Raw genomic sequence first — 17,880 nt, forward strand, 5'->3', positions numbered from 1 at the left:
GCGACAGCAGCCATAGTGCACCAGAACACCCACCACACACCAGCTTACTGGTGGAGAGGAGACAGAGTGATGAAGCCAATCACCAGACATGGGGATTGTTAGAAGGCCATGATGTTCAGAGGCCAATGAGCGAATTTATGGGATTTTTACTGACCACAGAGAGTCAGGACCTCGGTTTAACGTCTCATCCAAAGGACGGTGCTTGTTGACAGTATAGTGTCCCCATCACTACACTGGGGCTAGGACCCACACAGACCACAGGGTGAGCACCCCCTGCTGGCCTCACTAGCACCTCTTCCAGCAGCAACCTAGTTTTCTCAGGAGGTCTCCCATACAGGTACTGACCAGGCTCAGCCCTGCTTAGCTTCAGTGGGAAACCGGTCTTGGGCTCCAGGGTGATATGGCTGCCAGTTTTATCTATAGCAACATAAGTACTAATTAACCACTTTAGCAACCACTAAGAACCCTGTCGTTGTGAGAGCGAATTTTACACTGGCATTGGATATAAAATATGCTAATTGTAAAAATGATTAGCATGAAACGCCAGGCAACAGTAACTTGTATGTATTACAGGGTGTTTCTTTTGCTCGATCCTTTAGAAGCCTTGTAGCATCTTTGTCATTTCAATCACAGTAATCTTGTTGCTCTTGGCAGGAAAGAGTCATAGTTGTATTAATGCCTGGAAATAGGAGCCGTTAGGAGTCACATCTGCTGGTCTGTTTGTGCCATTGCACCCCTGTAAAAGATATCCACGGACTACACACCTGCCTTTATGAGCAGCTAAAGGGCCATGAGGTGCAATTAACCGAAAACCATTATCACCTTTGACAGATGATCCAGGAAAGTCCTGGATAAACGACTGAAGTGATCTTATAGCGACAGTGCTGTCATTAAAACCGATGACCTCTAGACAAACATTTGTGCAAACAAATGTGATTATTTGTGCTCCATAAAGGTGTTATGTTACCAAGCTGTAGGCTAAAGACTAAGCAAAGCATGTCTAATGGCACTTCCATCATTGTTGTGCATGTGTGATATAGATCAGTTCAGTTTATCTTAGTTTGGAAAATAATCTGCATTTCAAGCCATATGTTCCTTCTGGAATGTCCTAGTGGTTTTTACAATAATGATTTTAGATTTTTAAGTAAACCATTTTTTGTGTCGGTGCCGATAGCCTTGTGGGCAGCATGCTGATATAGCACCGTTGTGCCTTGGGTATCCCGAGTTTGAGTCCTGGCTCGTGGACATTTTCTGATCCTGCCCACCCCCGTCTTATTCTCACTTTGCTTCCTTTCAAACAGTCCCATCAAAATAATGGCAAAAAAAAAAGTTTTGTAGTTTATTATTACTTAAAGATAAATTTTGTTCTACACAAATTACTAAGAAGTTGGTAAATGCCTTACTGCTTTATCAAGTATACACACTCACATTTTGTGGAAGCTGTAGCCTAATAAACCTTATAGCAGCTTGTTAGCATTAGGCCTATATATAGCACTAGAAAATACCTTTTCAAGTTCTTGTTTTTGTTATATAACATACACATAAAATGTCAATTCTGAATCTGTTGTGTACTTTAACATTTTAAGTTGCTACAGACTTTAGCATTGAAGTTCTTATGTAACAGCTTGTTAAAACGTTGTCACATTAGTGAAGTTTTAGCAGCTAGAAAGGTCCACTGTCTATTAAGCAATGTAAAGCACACCTCACAGAAGTCACCTTCAAGTAGCTTTCTGCTGGTCAGTGGCCAAATTTGGGTGACAGGCCTGCATCTGTTGCAGAACTAGGGAAATGATTCTTCGTCCTCCAGCGAATTTCCTAAAAAGCATTGATTCCTGTTTAAATGACTGGATTTCGCACGCGAAAATTCCAACAGTAAATTATGGAACTTTTAATTCTAAAAAGAAGAAGAAACAAATCTAAGTGTTTTTCAGAAAAAGCAAGTGTTGATTTATGAGGAAAATAATGATTTAGCATTGGGCCACTTGAAAAGTAGGCTAATTAAAGCCTCAATAAATTACACACATTCAATCAAACCTCATGGACTTTTAGCACACACACTGATTTCTGCTGTGTAGATGTTGCTTTTTAGTCATTTTTGTTCTTCCTCTTACTAATAGGAAAGTCTCCTCTTTAAAATGAGTTTATTAAAGACCTTTTCGACATTGCCTGCACACACTCAGTGTTTTGAGAGCTGTCTCCTCGTTGAGGTGTCGGTGATGACACCGTCACTCATTGTGTTTATTTCTAAGCTCTCGTAGTTTTGGTGTCAAGGTGTCATGACACCTGTTTAGCTGTGTGTCTGTGTCTGTGTGTTTACGATATAGGCTGATGTGCTGACACATTTAATCGAAAAAGATATTCAGCCTTCCAGTTTTCAAAGTACACATGAAACTGCATTGGTGGCAAATATTAGAACAGACAGCAAATAATACAAATCTATTTATTGGCTATTTATGAAAGAAAAGAGCTTACTGAAAGAGTCAGACTATGATGTGCATGGAATAAAAAAATCACATTTAATGAGTGTTCATGTGTCAAAATAAGATATGACCACAGAATGAGAGGGTGTTCATATTTTATACTAGCTGTAAAACAGACAATTACTTTATTCTTTTCCATTGTCTCATAAACACTAACATACATTAGAAGCTGTAACTTGATCGGTCTGTCTGCTCTTTCCCTCATCATCATTTATGCAGGAAAGACTACATTTAAAGCCTTTGTGATGTAACTTTAGGATAATAACCATATTGTCTGTCTGTTTATACCAGTTGTTCCCCATGTGTTCCTGTTGGCCGCAAAACATTCAAGAGCAAATTAAGAAACGTTCTTGCTTTCTAGGATCACTTGATTAGATGTTTATTTGTTTGGTCTCAGTTAGGCAACAGCATCAAACCACTTTTGTCTTGGGCAATGATTCTGGGAAGCTCGGAAATTGGCTTTTGTTTTTAGAAAAGCATGCGGTTAAAATCATCTCTTCAATGACGTAATGTATTCAATGCAAAGGATCATGGTCAAGATAAATGAACTGTTTCTTCACCCACTCCTGACTATGGACGCCACATTCTGCCACTTAAAATAAAGAAAGAACGAAAAAAGAAAGAAAGAATGATTTGGTGTGTCAAATACTAAGTCATTGTCATGAGATATAAAGTTCAAGTCAAATTTCGACTTTCCTCTGCTAAATATTTATTTTCATGTTGTAATTATGAATGATCAAATAACGTTTATATATACAGTACAGACCAAAAGTTTAGAAACATTACTATTTTTAATGTTTTTGAAAGAAGTTTCTTTTGCTCATCAAGCCTGCATTTATTTGATCAAAAATACAGAAAAAATGTAATATTGTGATATATTATTACAATTTAAAATAATTGTTTTTCAATTTATTATACTTTAAATTATCATTTATTTCTGTGATGCAAAGCTGAATTTTTAGGATCATTATCACATGATCCTTTAGAAATCATTCTAATATGATGATTCATTATCAAAGTTGGAAACAGTTCTGCTGCTAAATATCTTTTCAGAACATGTGATACTTTTTTAGGATACTTTGATGAATAAAAAGTAAAAAAAAAAAAAAAAAGAGAAGAAGCTATGTTTTTAAAATATAAATATTTTGTAATAACAACATAGACTACTGGTCAGTAATTTGGGGTCAGTAATTTTTTTTCTTTCTTTTTTTAAAATAAAATCAATACTTTTATTCAGCAAGGATGTGTTAAATTGATATAAAAGTTATAGTTAAGAAAATATATTATTAGAATATATATTATTAGAATTTTTTTTGAATAAATGCAGTTCTTTTTAACCTTTTATTCATCAAATATATTAGACAGCAGAACTGTTTCCAACACTCATAATAAATCAGAATATTAGAATGATTTCTAAATGATCATGTGATAGACTGGATGTTACATGTGACACTGAAGGCTGGAGTAATGATGCTGAAAATTCAGCTTTGCATCACAGGAATAAATTTTTTTTTTTTAAAGTATATTCAAATAGAAAACTATTATTTTAAGTTGTAATAATTTTTCAAAATATTACTGTTTTTTCTGTATTTTTGATCAAATAAATGCAGGCTTGATGAGCAGAAGAAACTTCTTTCAAAAACATTAAAAATAGTAATGTTTCCAAACTTTTGGTCTGTACTGTATATATACACACCTTCTCATTCAAAGAGTTTTCTTTATTTTTATGACTATGAACATTGTAGAGTCACACTGAAGGCATCAAGGGCTATTTGACCAAGAAGGAGAGTGATGGGGTGCTGCGCCAGATGACCTGGCCTCCACAGTCACCGGACCTGAACCCAATCGAGATGGTTTAGGGGTGAGCTGGACCGCAGACAGAAGGCAAAAGGGCCAACAAGTGCTAAGCATCTCTCGGGGAACTCCTTCAAGACTGTTGGAAGACCATTTCAGGTGACTACCTCTTGAAGCTCATCAAGAGAATGCCAAGAGTGTGCAAAGCAGTAATCAAAGCAAAAGGTGGCTACTTTGAAGCACCTAGAATATGACATATTTTCAGTTTCACACTTTTTTGTTATGTATATAATTCCATATATAATTCCACATGTGTTAATTCATAGTTTTGATGCCTTCAGTGTGAATCTACAATTTTCATAGTCATGAAAATAAAGAAAACTCTTTGAATGAGAAGGTGTGTCCAAACTTTTGGTCTGTACTATATATATATATATATATATATATATATATATATATATATATATATATATATATATATATATATATATATATATATATATATATATATATATATTTGGTGGAAATACTTGGTTAAATGCGACTAATGTTTTCCATTTATGATTAGATAAAGTACGCACTTTTTGCATAATTTGACCAAACTGCAGCTTGATCATTGAGCAGGATTGTCATTTAGGCAATCAACAATGCATGTTTTTTTTTATATATACTGAAGAACAGAAAAATTCAATATTTGTGTTACATAGCCTTTGCGTTGTGTTAAAAACTCTTTATTTAGTATATAACTTTTCTTTTAGCTAAGCAAATCGTGTAGTTCTAACAGGCCTATGAGATGATCTCCTAATGTAACGTAAAAATAACAAACAAATATAAAAATACAGTTTCAATGTTACGCCTCATTGTTAGGGGAAATTTGTGACCATAAGGAATTTCCAAAAAGAGTGTTTTGTCAGGTAAATTTTAAGAGCACGACGCGTTTGAAAGCAGCGACCCCTTGCGAATACAGTAAATATTACGCTTTGCAGAGTTTAGATTTAGATTCTATATAAACAGTATAATTTTATGGATGCTTTTGGCAATATCATGGTAAGCAATGAAAGATGAAACAAATTAGTATATCAGGAAGTTTTATTTCTATTCAAGCACATCAACTATACAATAATTACCAACATGAACAAAGTATGCCCTTCTTGATCCTATTATATAATATTTCCCATGACCAGCATAGGAAACATATCTGAAACATATCCAGAAATATGTAGTTTTTTCTCTCTTAAAGAATACAGTTCATTTTAGATCACAATAAACAATAATATACTTTATAAATTACATTTGGTAGGAAAAATAAATATAAATTATTTTCAATGTATACTAATAAATATTTCAGGTGTTGATTCAGGTGACAGATTTCCTTTTTTTTCCCAAAATTCCATGATAATATCCTGCACATCACAATTTAGCTTCTCTTGCATTAGGCCATAAACCAAAATTGCAATAAATATTAAGAGTCTAAAACTTTTAAAAATGTATAGCAGATTTTTTTTTCTTCTATAAATTACATTGGCATGTATATTGAATGTAATGCAATTAAAGAATCAAGTAGTTGTTGGTTTTTGTGAACTAAGCAAAGATTTCCATTGTGTCCTGTTATAAAACTACATTTTTAATGCATACTAATTATCATCTTCCACATACACATCAGCATGATGCATGTTCCAAATGGAGAGTTGTGAAGATGTGAATCTAAGAGCTCCCTTCAACTGAGCGTTTCCTGGCGAAGAGGTGCGTGGGGTCCCTGTTGCGCAGGTTGGGCTGGATCTTGAACATGGGAGCCCAGCGGAAGCCGGTGTGGCCCTCCATCCCAGAAGACCCGGCGGCAGCAGGTTCGGGTGGGCAGGGCTTGTTTTGAAGCAGCTGGAAGAGTGTGGCCATATCAGGTCCGAGTCTGGCCACCAGCCCGGCTCGCACCACCTCCACGGTGTCTGCATCGCACTCCATCAAGCTCTGCAGAAGTGTGCTGTAGTACCTGCAACACCAAGGTATGATGCTTTAGAATGCACAGTTGAATACTGTTAACACTGTTAATTCTGTTAACAATTACATTTAGCCTACATATTTGTATGGTGTTCCTTTTTCTGAGAAACACAAATTGTGGCAGAATTTTTCTTAAAATTCTTTTTCATTTCATGTTGGTAAATCTCCAAAAAATATAAACATTATATAGCACCATAAAATAAGTTTGACTTACAGTTCATCATATATGGAGCCAGAAGATTTATAATATAGTACAAAAAATCTTATTTAAATCTTGTTATTTTAGTCGTACAAAAACAGCCCTTTAGGGTTCTTGCTATTGCAAACTGTTATTTCATATCATATTTCTTATAATTTAAATGTATTATTTTATTGTAAACTGGCTCGATAGAAATAGTTTCACCCTTTACTGCACTAGGAAGTCTAGCGGATTCAGAAAATAGCTTGCATCCTCCTTGCAAAATAATATGGAAAGTGTATTAATGCATTTATTACCTTACATTGTACAGTATATTGCATTAGGATTTTTTATCATTTTAACACCTTATAATTAGTATATTTATTTTTACAATTTGTATGTATCGTTGGTTTGGGAGATTATTGCATGAAAGTAAAAAATGTATATGAACAAATAGTCTAGACTTATTAATTGCTTTGAACTGCCATTATATAGAAATGAACTGCATTAACAAAAATAATTTTGAGTACCGAATTTTCATATGCATCTACTATCCCTGTAAGACTATGGACCATTCGTGCACGCCAATCAAGTATACCTGTTTGGGAAGTGGCTGGGCACCTGGACCACGTCTCCGATGGCCTCAGGGTTAGATCTGGCCACCTCGCAGATGTCAAGCTTCTTGTAGCATTCCTCCTGCACTTCAGCAATCATCTTCTGGAAGGTGGAACAGCGTTTGATGGTCTGGAAGACCTTAGAGGTGATACCGTTGGCGATGCACTTGATGCTCTCTTTCACAAACGTCTTACCCTGGAAAAAACGAACATGACTTGCATTCAGGGGTCTGCTTGCATTGCAATACACAACTGAAAAGTAAAAAGGCATCATTTGGATTCGGGTCAATGAGCATTTGTACCTCTGTATTGAAAATCGCAGCAGTGTTGAGGAAGGCGTTGCAGATCTCATGCATGCCGTCAGTGTCGCAGGTCGAATTCTCCAGACATGCGAACGCTGCGCAGCCCACCTGCAGAGCACCGTTCAGACAGCGGGCAACCTCAGCTGGAGGAAGAAGATAAATATGTTTTTAGGAGGTACTTTTTCAAAGAAGTCTGAAAGTGGACATTTTTACTAGATAGGCAGTCCTTAAAGTTGCTTAGATCTTGCTCAAAGGTGAAGTTCTCGAATTGAACCTACAACCTTCAGTTAGTAACCATCCTAAGTTGCCCACGCACACTCCTAAAAAACTAAAGCAGACAATTCAATAAAGGAAATAATACTACTTACTAGGGCTGTTGGCAGAGAACCGTGCTCGTCTTGGTTGTGCAGGTTCTTGATCTGTTCCAAACACAGATGCAACCAAAACGAGGAGTAAAACAAATCCGCTTTTCAGGAACATGTTTGCACTTAGAACCAAACCAAGGACTCAGAACAGGAGGCGTTTGCTGATTCTGTGTGTTTGTGCTTCAGTTTGACGACAGCCTCAGCTTTATACAGATCTTCAACTGAGCTTGACGGCTCATAAATCCCCACCATCACCAATCAGAACGCAGATTCCTGGAAGCTCAAACTTTCCGTATCTTCATAAATATTCAAGGGATGATATTAATGCAGAACCACCTGATATGATTTTATCTCCAGTTAGATGTTTAAACTTTCATTACAACACATTTTGAATGCTGTCATCTGTGATTTAGATAAAAAAAGATATACTTATTCCAAATACTGTCCATTTTAAAGTTGCACCTTATACACTAATAAAAGGTTCTAAAAGAGAGTTTTTTCTTCTTCTTCTTAATGTAAATATCTGAAGAACCTTCTTATGCCACAGAAAGTTTCCATTGACGTTAAAGGTTCTTCATGGTTGTCTCTTTAACTTTTAAGAGTGTAGCAAATCTAAACTGTTAAACACCAATCATAAAAAACAATCTCAGATTTCTTGCGTTTCTAAATGATGTTTGGTTTACATTCTCATCTAGAGGACCTTGATTTACCCTTTCAGTAATGATATAGAAGATAGGCAGGTCATTCTCAATGAGACCTAATTAAAACAGCTACTGTGCATGTTTGGTTTGGATTTAATTTGACTGATTTCAATTATGCACATCTTTATTATTTAATGCTTTTGGCTGCATTTCTTAAGGAGGGTTCAGAGAGTTTTGTTGACACTTTGAACAGGTAACTGTGCTAAAGGTACAATACAAGCTGTTTTTGAAAATGCTGAAGGGTTTAATGAAAACAGACATATGTAGCTTAGCTTGTAGTTGACTAAGCATCCGTTCCCATCGTTTGCCATGCTGGGTCTGACAGAGAAGTGTTTATCAGTGTCTAATCAGTGGATGTCGCAAAGGCTTTGGAGGAAGTGATGTGTTTTCCATAATGAATTTCATTAGCCTAAAGAAATTTCCTCCCCTAAAGGGTTAATTACACTGATAATGATCAAAGCACTCACTGGTTTGTAGACTAGTCTACACTGGGCTGGAGACTTAGCTATTTTGGTTTTATTACCTTTGTTCACACAGGTTCCTGTTTGTTACTATTGAAGTAGGGCAGGAAAGTCACACCCACATCTTTACTGAATAACGTGAATGAGTAGTCTAAAGAATAAAACACACACACACACACACACACACACACACACACACACACACACACACACACACACACACACACACACACACACACACACACACACACACACACACCATAGATCTGTAATTTTCCAAAAACCCATTGACTCTCAGACTACATGGAAATGCTTATCAACCATTTCTCCTTCATGAGAGACTGAAGACATATATACCTGATTTTAGTCAACTTACCTGAGACATATAGAGGGAAAAGCTAAAATGTGTTTATGACATCATCACGTGCAGCAGGTATGAATTTTTTTTTTCTTAAGCAGTTTGTTGTTATAAATGTTTGTTGCACAACATCAATAAATTCATCCTGAGAATTCATCTCTATTCAGTCAGTTTCCAAAAATGAGGAAGGAAAGTTTTCATAGAAGAAAGTGGGCTCCAAAAGTCTTGAGATGGTTTTCCAATTTAAACCTGGAAATAAACTGAAAATTGTAGAATTTTGAAATGTAAAAAAGGAAAGATGCATACACTTTAAAATATATAATAAATGTCTAATATAAAAATAAATATCATGTAAAATATGTAATAGCCTATAAGAAAGATATAAATCAAAGAAATGTTTTGCCTTATTATGTCACTAATCAAATATAAGAAATTTAGTGACATTGGACATGGGAACTTCTTTTTTTCCATTTGAAGCACAATAATCTCTGTTGGATTTAATGGATCATCATGACTGTCATCAAATAAATAATATTACTATATTAATAATTATTAAGGGTTTACAGGCCTAACAAATAATAAAAGCTGCAGAAATTATTAATAAAAATTTTCAGACCCAATTATTTACTCAGATTAACATGCTGATATTATTTAATGACAGATTTTATATTATTATTATTATTATTATTGTTTAATGTATAAAGCATTTCAGTCTCCGAGTTTTGGACTTGACTTATGACTTTATATCTATGAACAACACAAAGCTACAAAGACACATCAAGACACCTAGAGTTATCTACACTCTATTATTATTATTTCATATTTACGAGAGTTTGAAGTGAGTGTCAGGCATAGATGTGTAAACGGAATTCAGAAGTCAGAAAGAGCTTTATTACTAGTATGGTTTTAAGTACCAGAGGTGGCATCAGGTTGGTAGTTACGAAGCTTGAGGTAGTTAAATGTGTCAAATATATTTAAGTCTTTACAACTTTTTCTTCTCAGCCACTCATTCTCAACAGCGTTTGTATGCATTTCAGTCTTGTGTGCAAATTCTTTTAGGAAATCTTTATACGGCCCTAATGGTCTATACACAGTAGCCACAGCAAGAGATAGGAGAGATTTCTTTTGCACATTTGACAGTGTAACATTAAGTAGAAGTATTTTGAATGAGTGAAACCTGTATCCTGTTTTCTGAGGAACATTGAGAATATCAGTATATATTGCTGCACCACTGTCGTATTGGACATTTTTCATGAAAAAAAGACCAAATATGTAACATTCACATCAAAGATATTGCAGTACATCCTTTTTGTTGACATTTCTCCATGAACCCACCTTACAGACCCATCAAAGCGAATGAGATTCTTCCACCTGAGAAGGGTCGTGAGGTGGCCAAAGAGTTGGGTGTGCTGTACTACGAGACCAGCATGGTGGCTCAGTTTGGAGTAAAGGATGTGTTTGACAATATCCGTGCTGCTCTCATCTCACGGTGCCACCTGCAGTTCTGGAAGTCTCACTTGCGGGATGTACAACAGCCTCTCCTATGGGCACCCTTCCTGCCTCCCAAATCTCCTCCATCCGTTATAGACATCCCTCCGCCCCCAGCACCTGGGCCATCTGCTGAAGGAGCCGCTGTGTGCTGATGTGGTTCTGGTCCTTCAGGAGAACCAGTGAGTCTTTGCTCATAAGGTCTACCTCTCCACAGCCTCCTCGAAATTCTACAACCTTTTCCTCCAGGATGTGAAGGACGAGGCTGATTGGAAGCAACCCACCGGATGGGAGCCTCCTCTGCGGTCTGCCAGGTTTGACGTGCGATAGCAGTGATGAAGAAAACAGGTTCAACCTCAGGGCCTGCATCAATGACGGGACCCTGATCTCCGCAGACTCCGATGGGATCCTGGAGGACGGACGTGGGGGGCGGCTTTTGTCTTCTTTGGGTCGAGCTGTCATCAGCATCAGGAGAGAATTGGTCCAGGACCCCGTCATGTTCATCTCCTGGCAGATGACAGTGGTGCACATGGACCCCTCGGTGCTGCTCAGGCCGTTTCATGTAGTCACACATTACCTTTACATAGGACAGCTGGACGAACATGAGAGGGACCTGATGCACATTGCAAATTTAACTACAATTTAAAAAAAAGTGAAAAAAAAAACTTTTTTAGGGCCCGATGAAATGTTTCACCTCCCTCCCACCAAATTCAGTGGTTTTTTTTTTTTTTTTGGGGGGGGGGGGGTGTTCTGCTTTAATGGTTTAATTAAAGTTTAACAACAAAAACACATCTTAGCAATTTAATTAATTCAAGTTTAAAACTAAAAGAATAAAAATAATAGGGAACTTAAGAAAGTTTGGTGTTTTCTGGATTTAAAAAAAAATCTAATATAAATTTATTATCAAAAAATTCTGGTAATCACATAAAGGCATAAAACATTAAAAACAAAATTAATGTTTTCAAATGTGATCAGATAAAAGTTTTATATTTTTTTTTTATTTGCCAACTGAGATTGTGCTAATTCACACAGAAACACACAAAACCTGCAGACTTCAAAATTAAAGATGGCATTAATATTCACAGGCACTTGCCCATATCTCAACTTCATTAAGTTACAGCCCTCCTTTCGCCAACATTCCGTGTAATACTGTAAATGGCATTTTATGGATGCCACAATTCCATGCCTTTTCAATATCCTCCGCCTCACGGAAGCATCTGTTTTGCTGCAATAAACACTTCTTTCTTTAAACCCCAGATGTAGTGTTTAAACTGGATGATGGAACCGTTCAGGCCCATAAACCCCTACTCATCTCCAGCTGTGATTGGATGGCAGCCATGTTTGGAGGGCCTTTTGTCGAGAACTGTACTAAAGAGGTACTGCAATCAAACATCACTGTGACAAAACGATAAATCACTTGTATCGTTTGATAAATTGTGTAATTCCACTTGTCTTTTTGTCCTCTGCGATATTTGAAACAGTTTTACACTTATCTTTATTTAAGAGTATTTATATAAAAACTAACAAGGATTACGTTTTTACTGTTTTTCACAAAAAAAAAAATATTTACTAAGTTTTCTGGGGTTCTATGTTGATTATATATTTGGGGTCTGTAAGATTTTTTTTTTTAATGTTTTTGAAAGAAGTATAGTTTCTTATGCTTTCCAAGGCAGCATTTATTAGATTAAAAAACTGTAAAATAATAATATTGTGAAATAATATTACAGCTTAAAATAATTGCATTCTATTTGAATCTGAAAAGTGTCACGTGGACCTTTAGAAATCATTCTGTTATGCTGATTTGCTGCAACCAGCATTGGAAAAAGTTGAGCTGCTTAATATTTTTAATGTTTTTTTTTTTTTCAGGATTCTTTGATGAATGTTAAATTCAAGAGAACAGCATTTATTTAAAAATATAAACATTTTATAAACATTGTAGCAATGTTAAAGTCTTTACCGCTAATTTGGGCAATTTTAATGTATCCTTGTTGAATAATTTTAAGAAACTGAAAAAAATATTTAAACAGTAGTGTAAATAATAGGATTTATTTTTTAGATACTAGATATGCTGTCAGCCATATAAATCAAATTAATAATGATCACCATAAGATTTTATTGAAGTTTAGCAGCATGAATATTGTGCCAAACCTATCCTTTAAGAGGTTTATTCATGAGGGTGAATATATGATTACTGAATATACTTTTTTTTTTTTGCTGCTTTACTGCATACTGTTACTGTTCTTAAGGAGAATGCTGCCATGGCCACGGACATTGAAGGAGAAACGCTGCTATATCTGGAAATGACTCAACTACAAGTGAACTACAAGTGAAAACCCTCACAAACTCATTTAGCAGTCACCATATAGGTTTTTTCAAAGTTTTCAAGTTATCATTTCCTTTATTGATTAACAATGTTGTGCAGAGTTAACAATCACAGGCATTTTAGATTTGTTGAGTTCACTAAATAAGAACCTGCATGAGATAACGCTCAGGGATTTGGTGTGAAGTGAGTCATATTTTTGTGGCATTGTGTGTGTGACGGTTCATGTGGTTCTTTCTGTCATGCATGACTGGTCAAGCTGAGTCACTTGCTTTACTAAAGTCTCTCAGGAACGCTGAGTATTTCATGTCTACGGAGCTCTCTGCCATGAGGTGTGATTCTTTAGATGACTCTGCTGATCTAATAATGAAACCAAATGGAATGTTTTCTGCAACACATTCAGCAGAGCTTGCTTGCCATTGTTGAATCATTATAGACTGACTGTGTGGAGTGAGCTAACTCACACTAATGTCATTACAAACCATTGAGTGGAACACAAACTCTGAGATATTTAGCATAAGAACACAAAATGAAAAGTTCATAGCATGTACTCCATAAGGTTATATTTAAATTTAATTTGTGCATCGTTGCTCAATTTTGGTTACAAGACACAAGAAAACCAAGAACTTTGATGTTTCTATTACCATTGGAAAGATTGAAGTCGGTCATATAAACTGATAATTTTATTCAGCAAGGATGCATTAAATTGATCAAAAGTTGACAGTAAAGACATTTGTTACCAAAGATTTATATTTAAAATAAATGCTGTTCTTCATAAAATAAATAAATAAATAAAAACATTTCACAAAAATATGAAGCAGCACACTTGTTCTCAACATTGATGATAATAATAATGTTTCACCAGCAGTAAATCAGCATATTATTATGATTTCTGAAGGATCATGTGACACCGAAGACTGGAGTAAAGATGTTGAAAATTCAGCTTTTGATACATCAGGAGGGCGAGCAAATTCTGATATTTTGTGTTGTCATGCGTTTTCTGTTCCACTGTGCCTAGCAGCTCACCGATTGGTGCCTTCACCACATCTGCACCAACTCCAAATCAGCAGGTAGTACATCAAGTGTTTGGCTTTCATTTCTTTTATATTTTTTGTATTTTAGTGATATTGAGACATTTTTATTAATATTCTTGTTTTTTTGTTATATTATTAAATTGTTTTTCTAAATGTCCATATTTTGTTGTCAAGCTTGTTTCTGACAAATAAAACAAATATATAAAAGGTAAAAAAAAAAAATAGTGATTACGACTCAGACTATTGCTTTCAGTAAGTATAAGCAATGTATAGGCTTAAAAAATAGTTTTTTTTACATCTAGTGTTGTATGCTTATGTTTATGCTGAACTAAGTAGCAATGTGGTCCTGCGAGACACGGCATTTCCTTCCACTGTGTGTTCACACATTTAGCAAAATGACAATAAAGCTGGACTTGATGTTTTTCAAATATTTTTATAATTTAATTTCAAGCAGCAAATGTTTGTTTATTGCAATAACCTTGTTGGATGCATGTTAATTTGCATTTTCAGAGAACCAAGAATACTTTGAGAAGAACCGCTGGCCTCCGGTCTGGTACCTGAAAGAGGACGACCAGTCGACCACTACCAGATCCCGCTCGGAAAGAGCGGGAAAGGAGGACTACCTGTCCCAAAATTGCCAGAACAAGCCTAAATGGATGCTGTGGAATCTTCCCTCTTCATCTTCCTCATCCTCAGGCTCCTCTGCTATTATTTGAAGAGACGAGGGTGAAGGTTGTGGTAGTATATTATTTATATACCATTATAGTATTTATTAACATTTTGAATATGCTTTAATCTTTATATTTTCTGTTACTAATTTAATCTTAGTACATTTGTTATTGTCATTTTTGACATTATCAATATTGAACATTTTGATAATTTATTTCTTTTTGAGATTTCATTTCTTTTTAGCTTCAATTTCTATTTTAGTTTGGTTATAGTAATTTAGTACTACAATTTCAAATGTATTTCAGTTTGTTTATCAGGACAATGTTTCTAATTTTATTTTTAATAGTTTTAGTTAACAATAACGAAACTGGTTTGCACACAAATTTGACATCAATATCAAAAAGAGGACATGATGAGGACATGTGCAAATATAACTGTGGGCTCGATCTCTTCACCTCATCACACTTTTCTTCATGACTGACAGCTGCTGCTTTGAGAACTCTTCACATCCCTCTCTATTTAATTACTCTGCAGGCAGCCACACAAACACTATCACATACTGTTAATATTCTTCAGTAAACCCCAATAAACCTCCAAAACCAATAAATAAATTGCTATCAAATATAAAAACCTCCAAAATACCCTTATATATGCCTAAATATAATTTGATAATTACAGTTAAATAACCCTAAGCCTAAACCTAACATGTATAGAAAGTAGATGTAGTTAAATAATATTACTCAGTACTTAAATATAGAAATACATTGTAACAGGACACCTTAAAATAAAGTGTTACTTCCAGCTTATATTATAATAATTCCTTGCAAAATTGCGGCACTATTTGTTTAAATCCATATTTTTTGTTCAAAAATGTTTTGTAGTATGAAATGATGAATTTTTTTAATCTGTGTTCATGAAATACCTCAATGACAGAGGTTTCTGACACGTTATTGATCTTTGGAAATGGAGGTGTTATGGCTGATGGGATGATGAGGGCAGAGTTATGAATAAATGAAACACAGTGTTAATAAAAATAATTAGCCAGTAAATACACTTGAGAGATCTAGAAAATGCTTTTATTTTGATTATTAATTTTTTTTAATCACAAATTATATTCTAAAACACTTCAAATGTGAAGTGAAATGAACATGAGTTTTACTGTTTGTTAGTATTTTGTCTCACATATTTATTTTTAAGTTTATGATTAAATGAAACCAAACACCTTAAATACACTATAAATACATTAAATAGCCAGCAAAATACAGTGGGATTTTAAAATGATTTCTTTTTGTATAGTTTTTGTTTATTGCATATTTTTAGAGCTTTTCAACTTTTCAACTTTTCAAGTGTGAAGCTGAATTTGAAAAATTATTATTCAATTATGGAAATGATGAATTTCATAGCCTCCTAGTACTTGGTTTTACATATTTCGATTACGTCATTATGTTTCCTTGTTTTACATTTTCAAAATCCATTTTATTTTCTGTTTTAACTAAGGTCTTTGAATCCCACATAAATAAAACCCATTGTCTAAAAATAATTGTCAAAATAAAATAAGTATATATCTAAAAAAAAAGTAATATTCAGATGAACAAACAGAGGAACATATAAAGATGAAACGGAACAGAAGTGACTTCGACGTTACACATTTCTTTATATATTACTTTTTATGTTTAGCACATTGTTTTCTAGCCTAAATAATAGGCCTAAGTTCTTTTAAGTATTCAATATATCCTAAAGATATATGCAACAGTAAATGAAAAACAGGTAAGACAATAAGATTATTAATATGATTAAATCGCATGATAACATAAATAGTGAAATGGAAAAATATTTATGTTTCAGATTTTAGAGATTAAAGCATGTAATAAAAGATGTTCCGTTGTGTCGGATTTACCCGCAGTAAAAATCACAAATATTATTATTATAATATTAATTACAATAATTTAACAAAATAATATAACAATACAATTCTTATCACCGCTTGAAATGTATGTTTTAAATAACTTTTTGCTAATACTTTTGCAACTGTATTTTTTTAAAATAGATGTTATTGTCCCAGACTATCTAAAATATGATCATTGTAAAAATATACTTTTACCTATGATAATCTAAACCAAGCGTACAATAATCTCTTAACATAACATTGAATATAAGAAAACATTAAACATTTATGTTAAATGCAAGATTTGTTGCAAAATAAATCGACTTTTGTCGAATGTTACTCCGTGGAAATAAAGTTTATATTTTATAAAAACACGACGAAAATGCCGCTTTCAATCTGAAGCCTAACAAAACATGTCAACATGGCGGCTTGCATGAGTGAAAACGGTTCAGAAAGAAAACTTGAATTGTATCCTTTTACTGCTGTCCCTAAATGTTAAAATAATTCATTCATTCTGCTTTTGTATCTTATGATTCATTAAATCTTTTCCAGCTCTTACCTGCTTGCACTGCTGGATTTGCTCAGAAGCACAGTAGATCGGTAACTGAATGAGAAATAGAGGTGCATGTTTTTAAAGTACTATTCTCTTTAACTTAAACAAAACTTCAGCTTTTTAAAGGTCCCTTTCCCATCCGAGAGAGAGGCAACTATCGCCCTGCAGTCTCTATCTCCTGATCCTGAACCCAGGAAAGGAGGAATCACTAAAAAGCTGGATTTATCAGGACAAACACTGTCTGTGTGAGTTACAGAACATGAACGATCACCTAAAAAAAAAAGTAAAAAAAATAGTTGTCCTAATTTAGATTTAGGTCGACACACTTTGCCACACTTGTCTAATTACCCCCCCTCCAACCACAATTGGGGATAGATATATATGTGTGTTGTTGTTGAAATGTATGGAATATTTCTATTATACACAATAAAACATCTAATTATTGCTCATGTCTTTATAGGAGATGGACCGCAGATGAAGCTCGTATTCTTCGTGTTTCTGTAAGTTCATTCTTGGACCATTTGTGTCTAGTGATGGAAACTATGGATGTATTTGGACCGCCTGTTTCACAATGACACTCTGAGAGACAAATAAAAGCATAAGAGGAGAGATGTAGATGCAGATGCTGTTTGCTCTGTTATGTGGATGTCCAAGAGAATCATCATCTGCAGTGTGTTCAAGTA

General features: G+C 34.7%; 2 protein-coding genes and 1 pseudogene across 3 annotated transcripts; 2 read left to right on the forward strand and 1 right to left on the reverse strand.

The window, feature by feature from the left end:
• Positions 1–5,778: 5,778 nt before the first annotated feature.
• Positions 5,779–17,265, reverse strand: LOC132127801 (stanniocalcin-like). 2 transcript variants are annotated; one of them, XM_059539929.1, is made up of 5 exons: positions 17,204–17,265; positions 7,732–8,064; positions 7,364–7,506; positions 7,046–7,257; positions 5,779–6,261 (listed from the first exon to the last, which is right to left on the reverse strand). In XM_059539929.1, the coding sequence occupies exons 2-5, from the start codon at positions 7,841–7,843 to the stop codon at positions 5,979–5,981; spliced, it is 750 nt and encodes a 249-aa protein (XP_059395912.1). In that variant the 5' UTR covers positions 7,844–8,064; positions 17,204–17,265; the 3' UTR covers positions 5,779–5,978. The 2 variants fall into 2 exon arrangements, with proteins under 2 accessions (XP_059395912.1, XP_059395911.1); XM_059539928.1 differs by lacking the exon at positions 17,204–17,265 and having other exon boundaries at positions 7,732–8,477.
• On the forward strand, positions 10,574–14,806 carry LOC132127026 (rho-related BTB domain-containing protein 2-like; annotated as a pseudogene).
• Positions 16,974–17,827, forward strand: LOC132127802 (EKC/KEOPS complex subunit Lage3-like). Its single transcript, XM_059539931.1, has 3 exons — positions 16,974–17,112; positions 17,314–17,442; positions 17,658–17,827. Exons 1-3 carry the CDS (start codon positions 17,066–17,068, stop codon positions 17,770–17,772), a joined length of 291 nt encoding a protein of 96 aa, XP_059395914.1. The 5' UTR covers positions 16,974–17,065; the 3' UTR covers positions 17,773–17,827.
• Positions 17,828–17,880: the final 53 nt, after the last annotated feature.

Source organism: Carassius carassius, chromosome 45 (assembly GCF_963082965.1).
Source record: "Carassius carassius chromosome 45, fCarCar2.1, whole genome shotgun sequence".
In the NCBI taxonomy this organism is placed as follows: domain Eukaryota; kingdom Metazoa; phylum Chordata; class Actinopteri; order Cypriniformes; family Cyprinidae; genus Carassius; species Carassius carassius.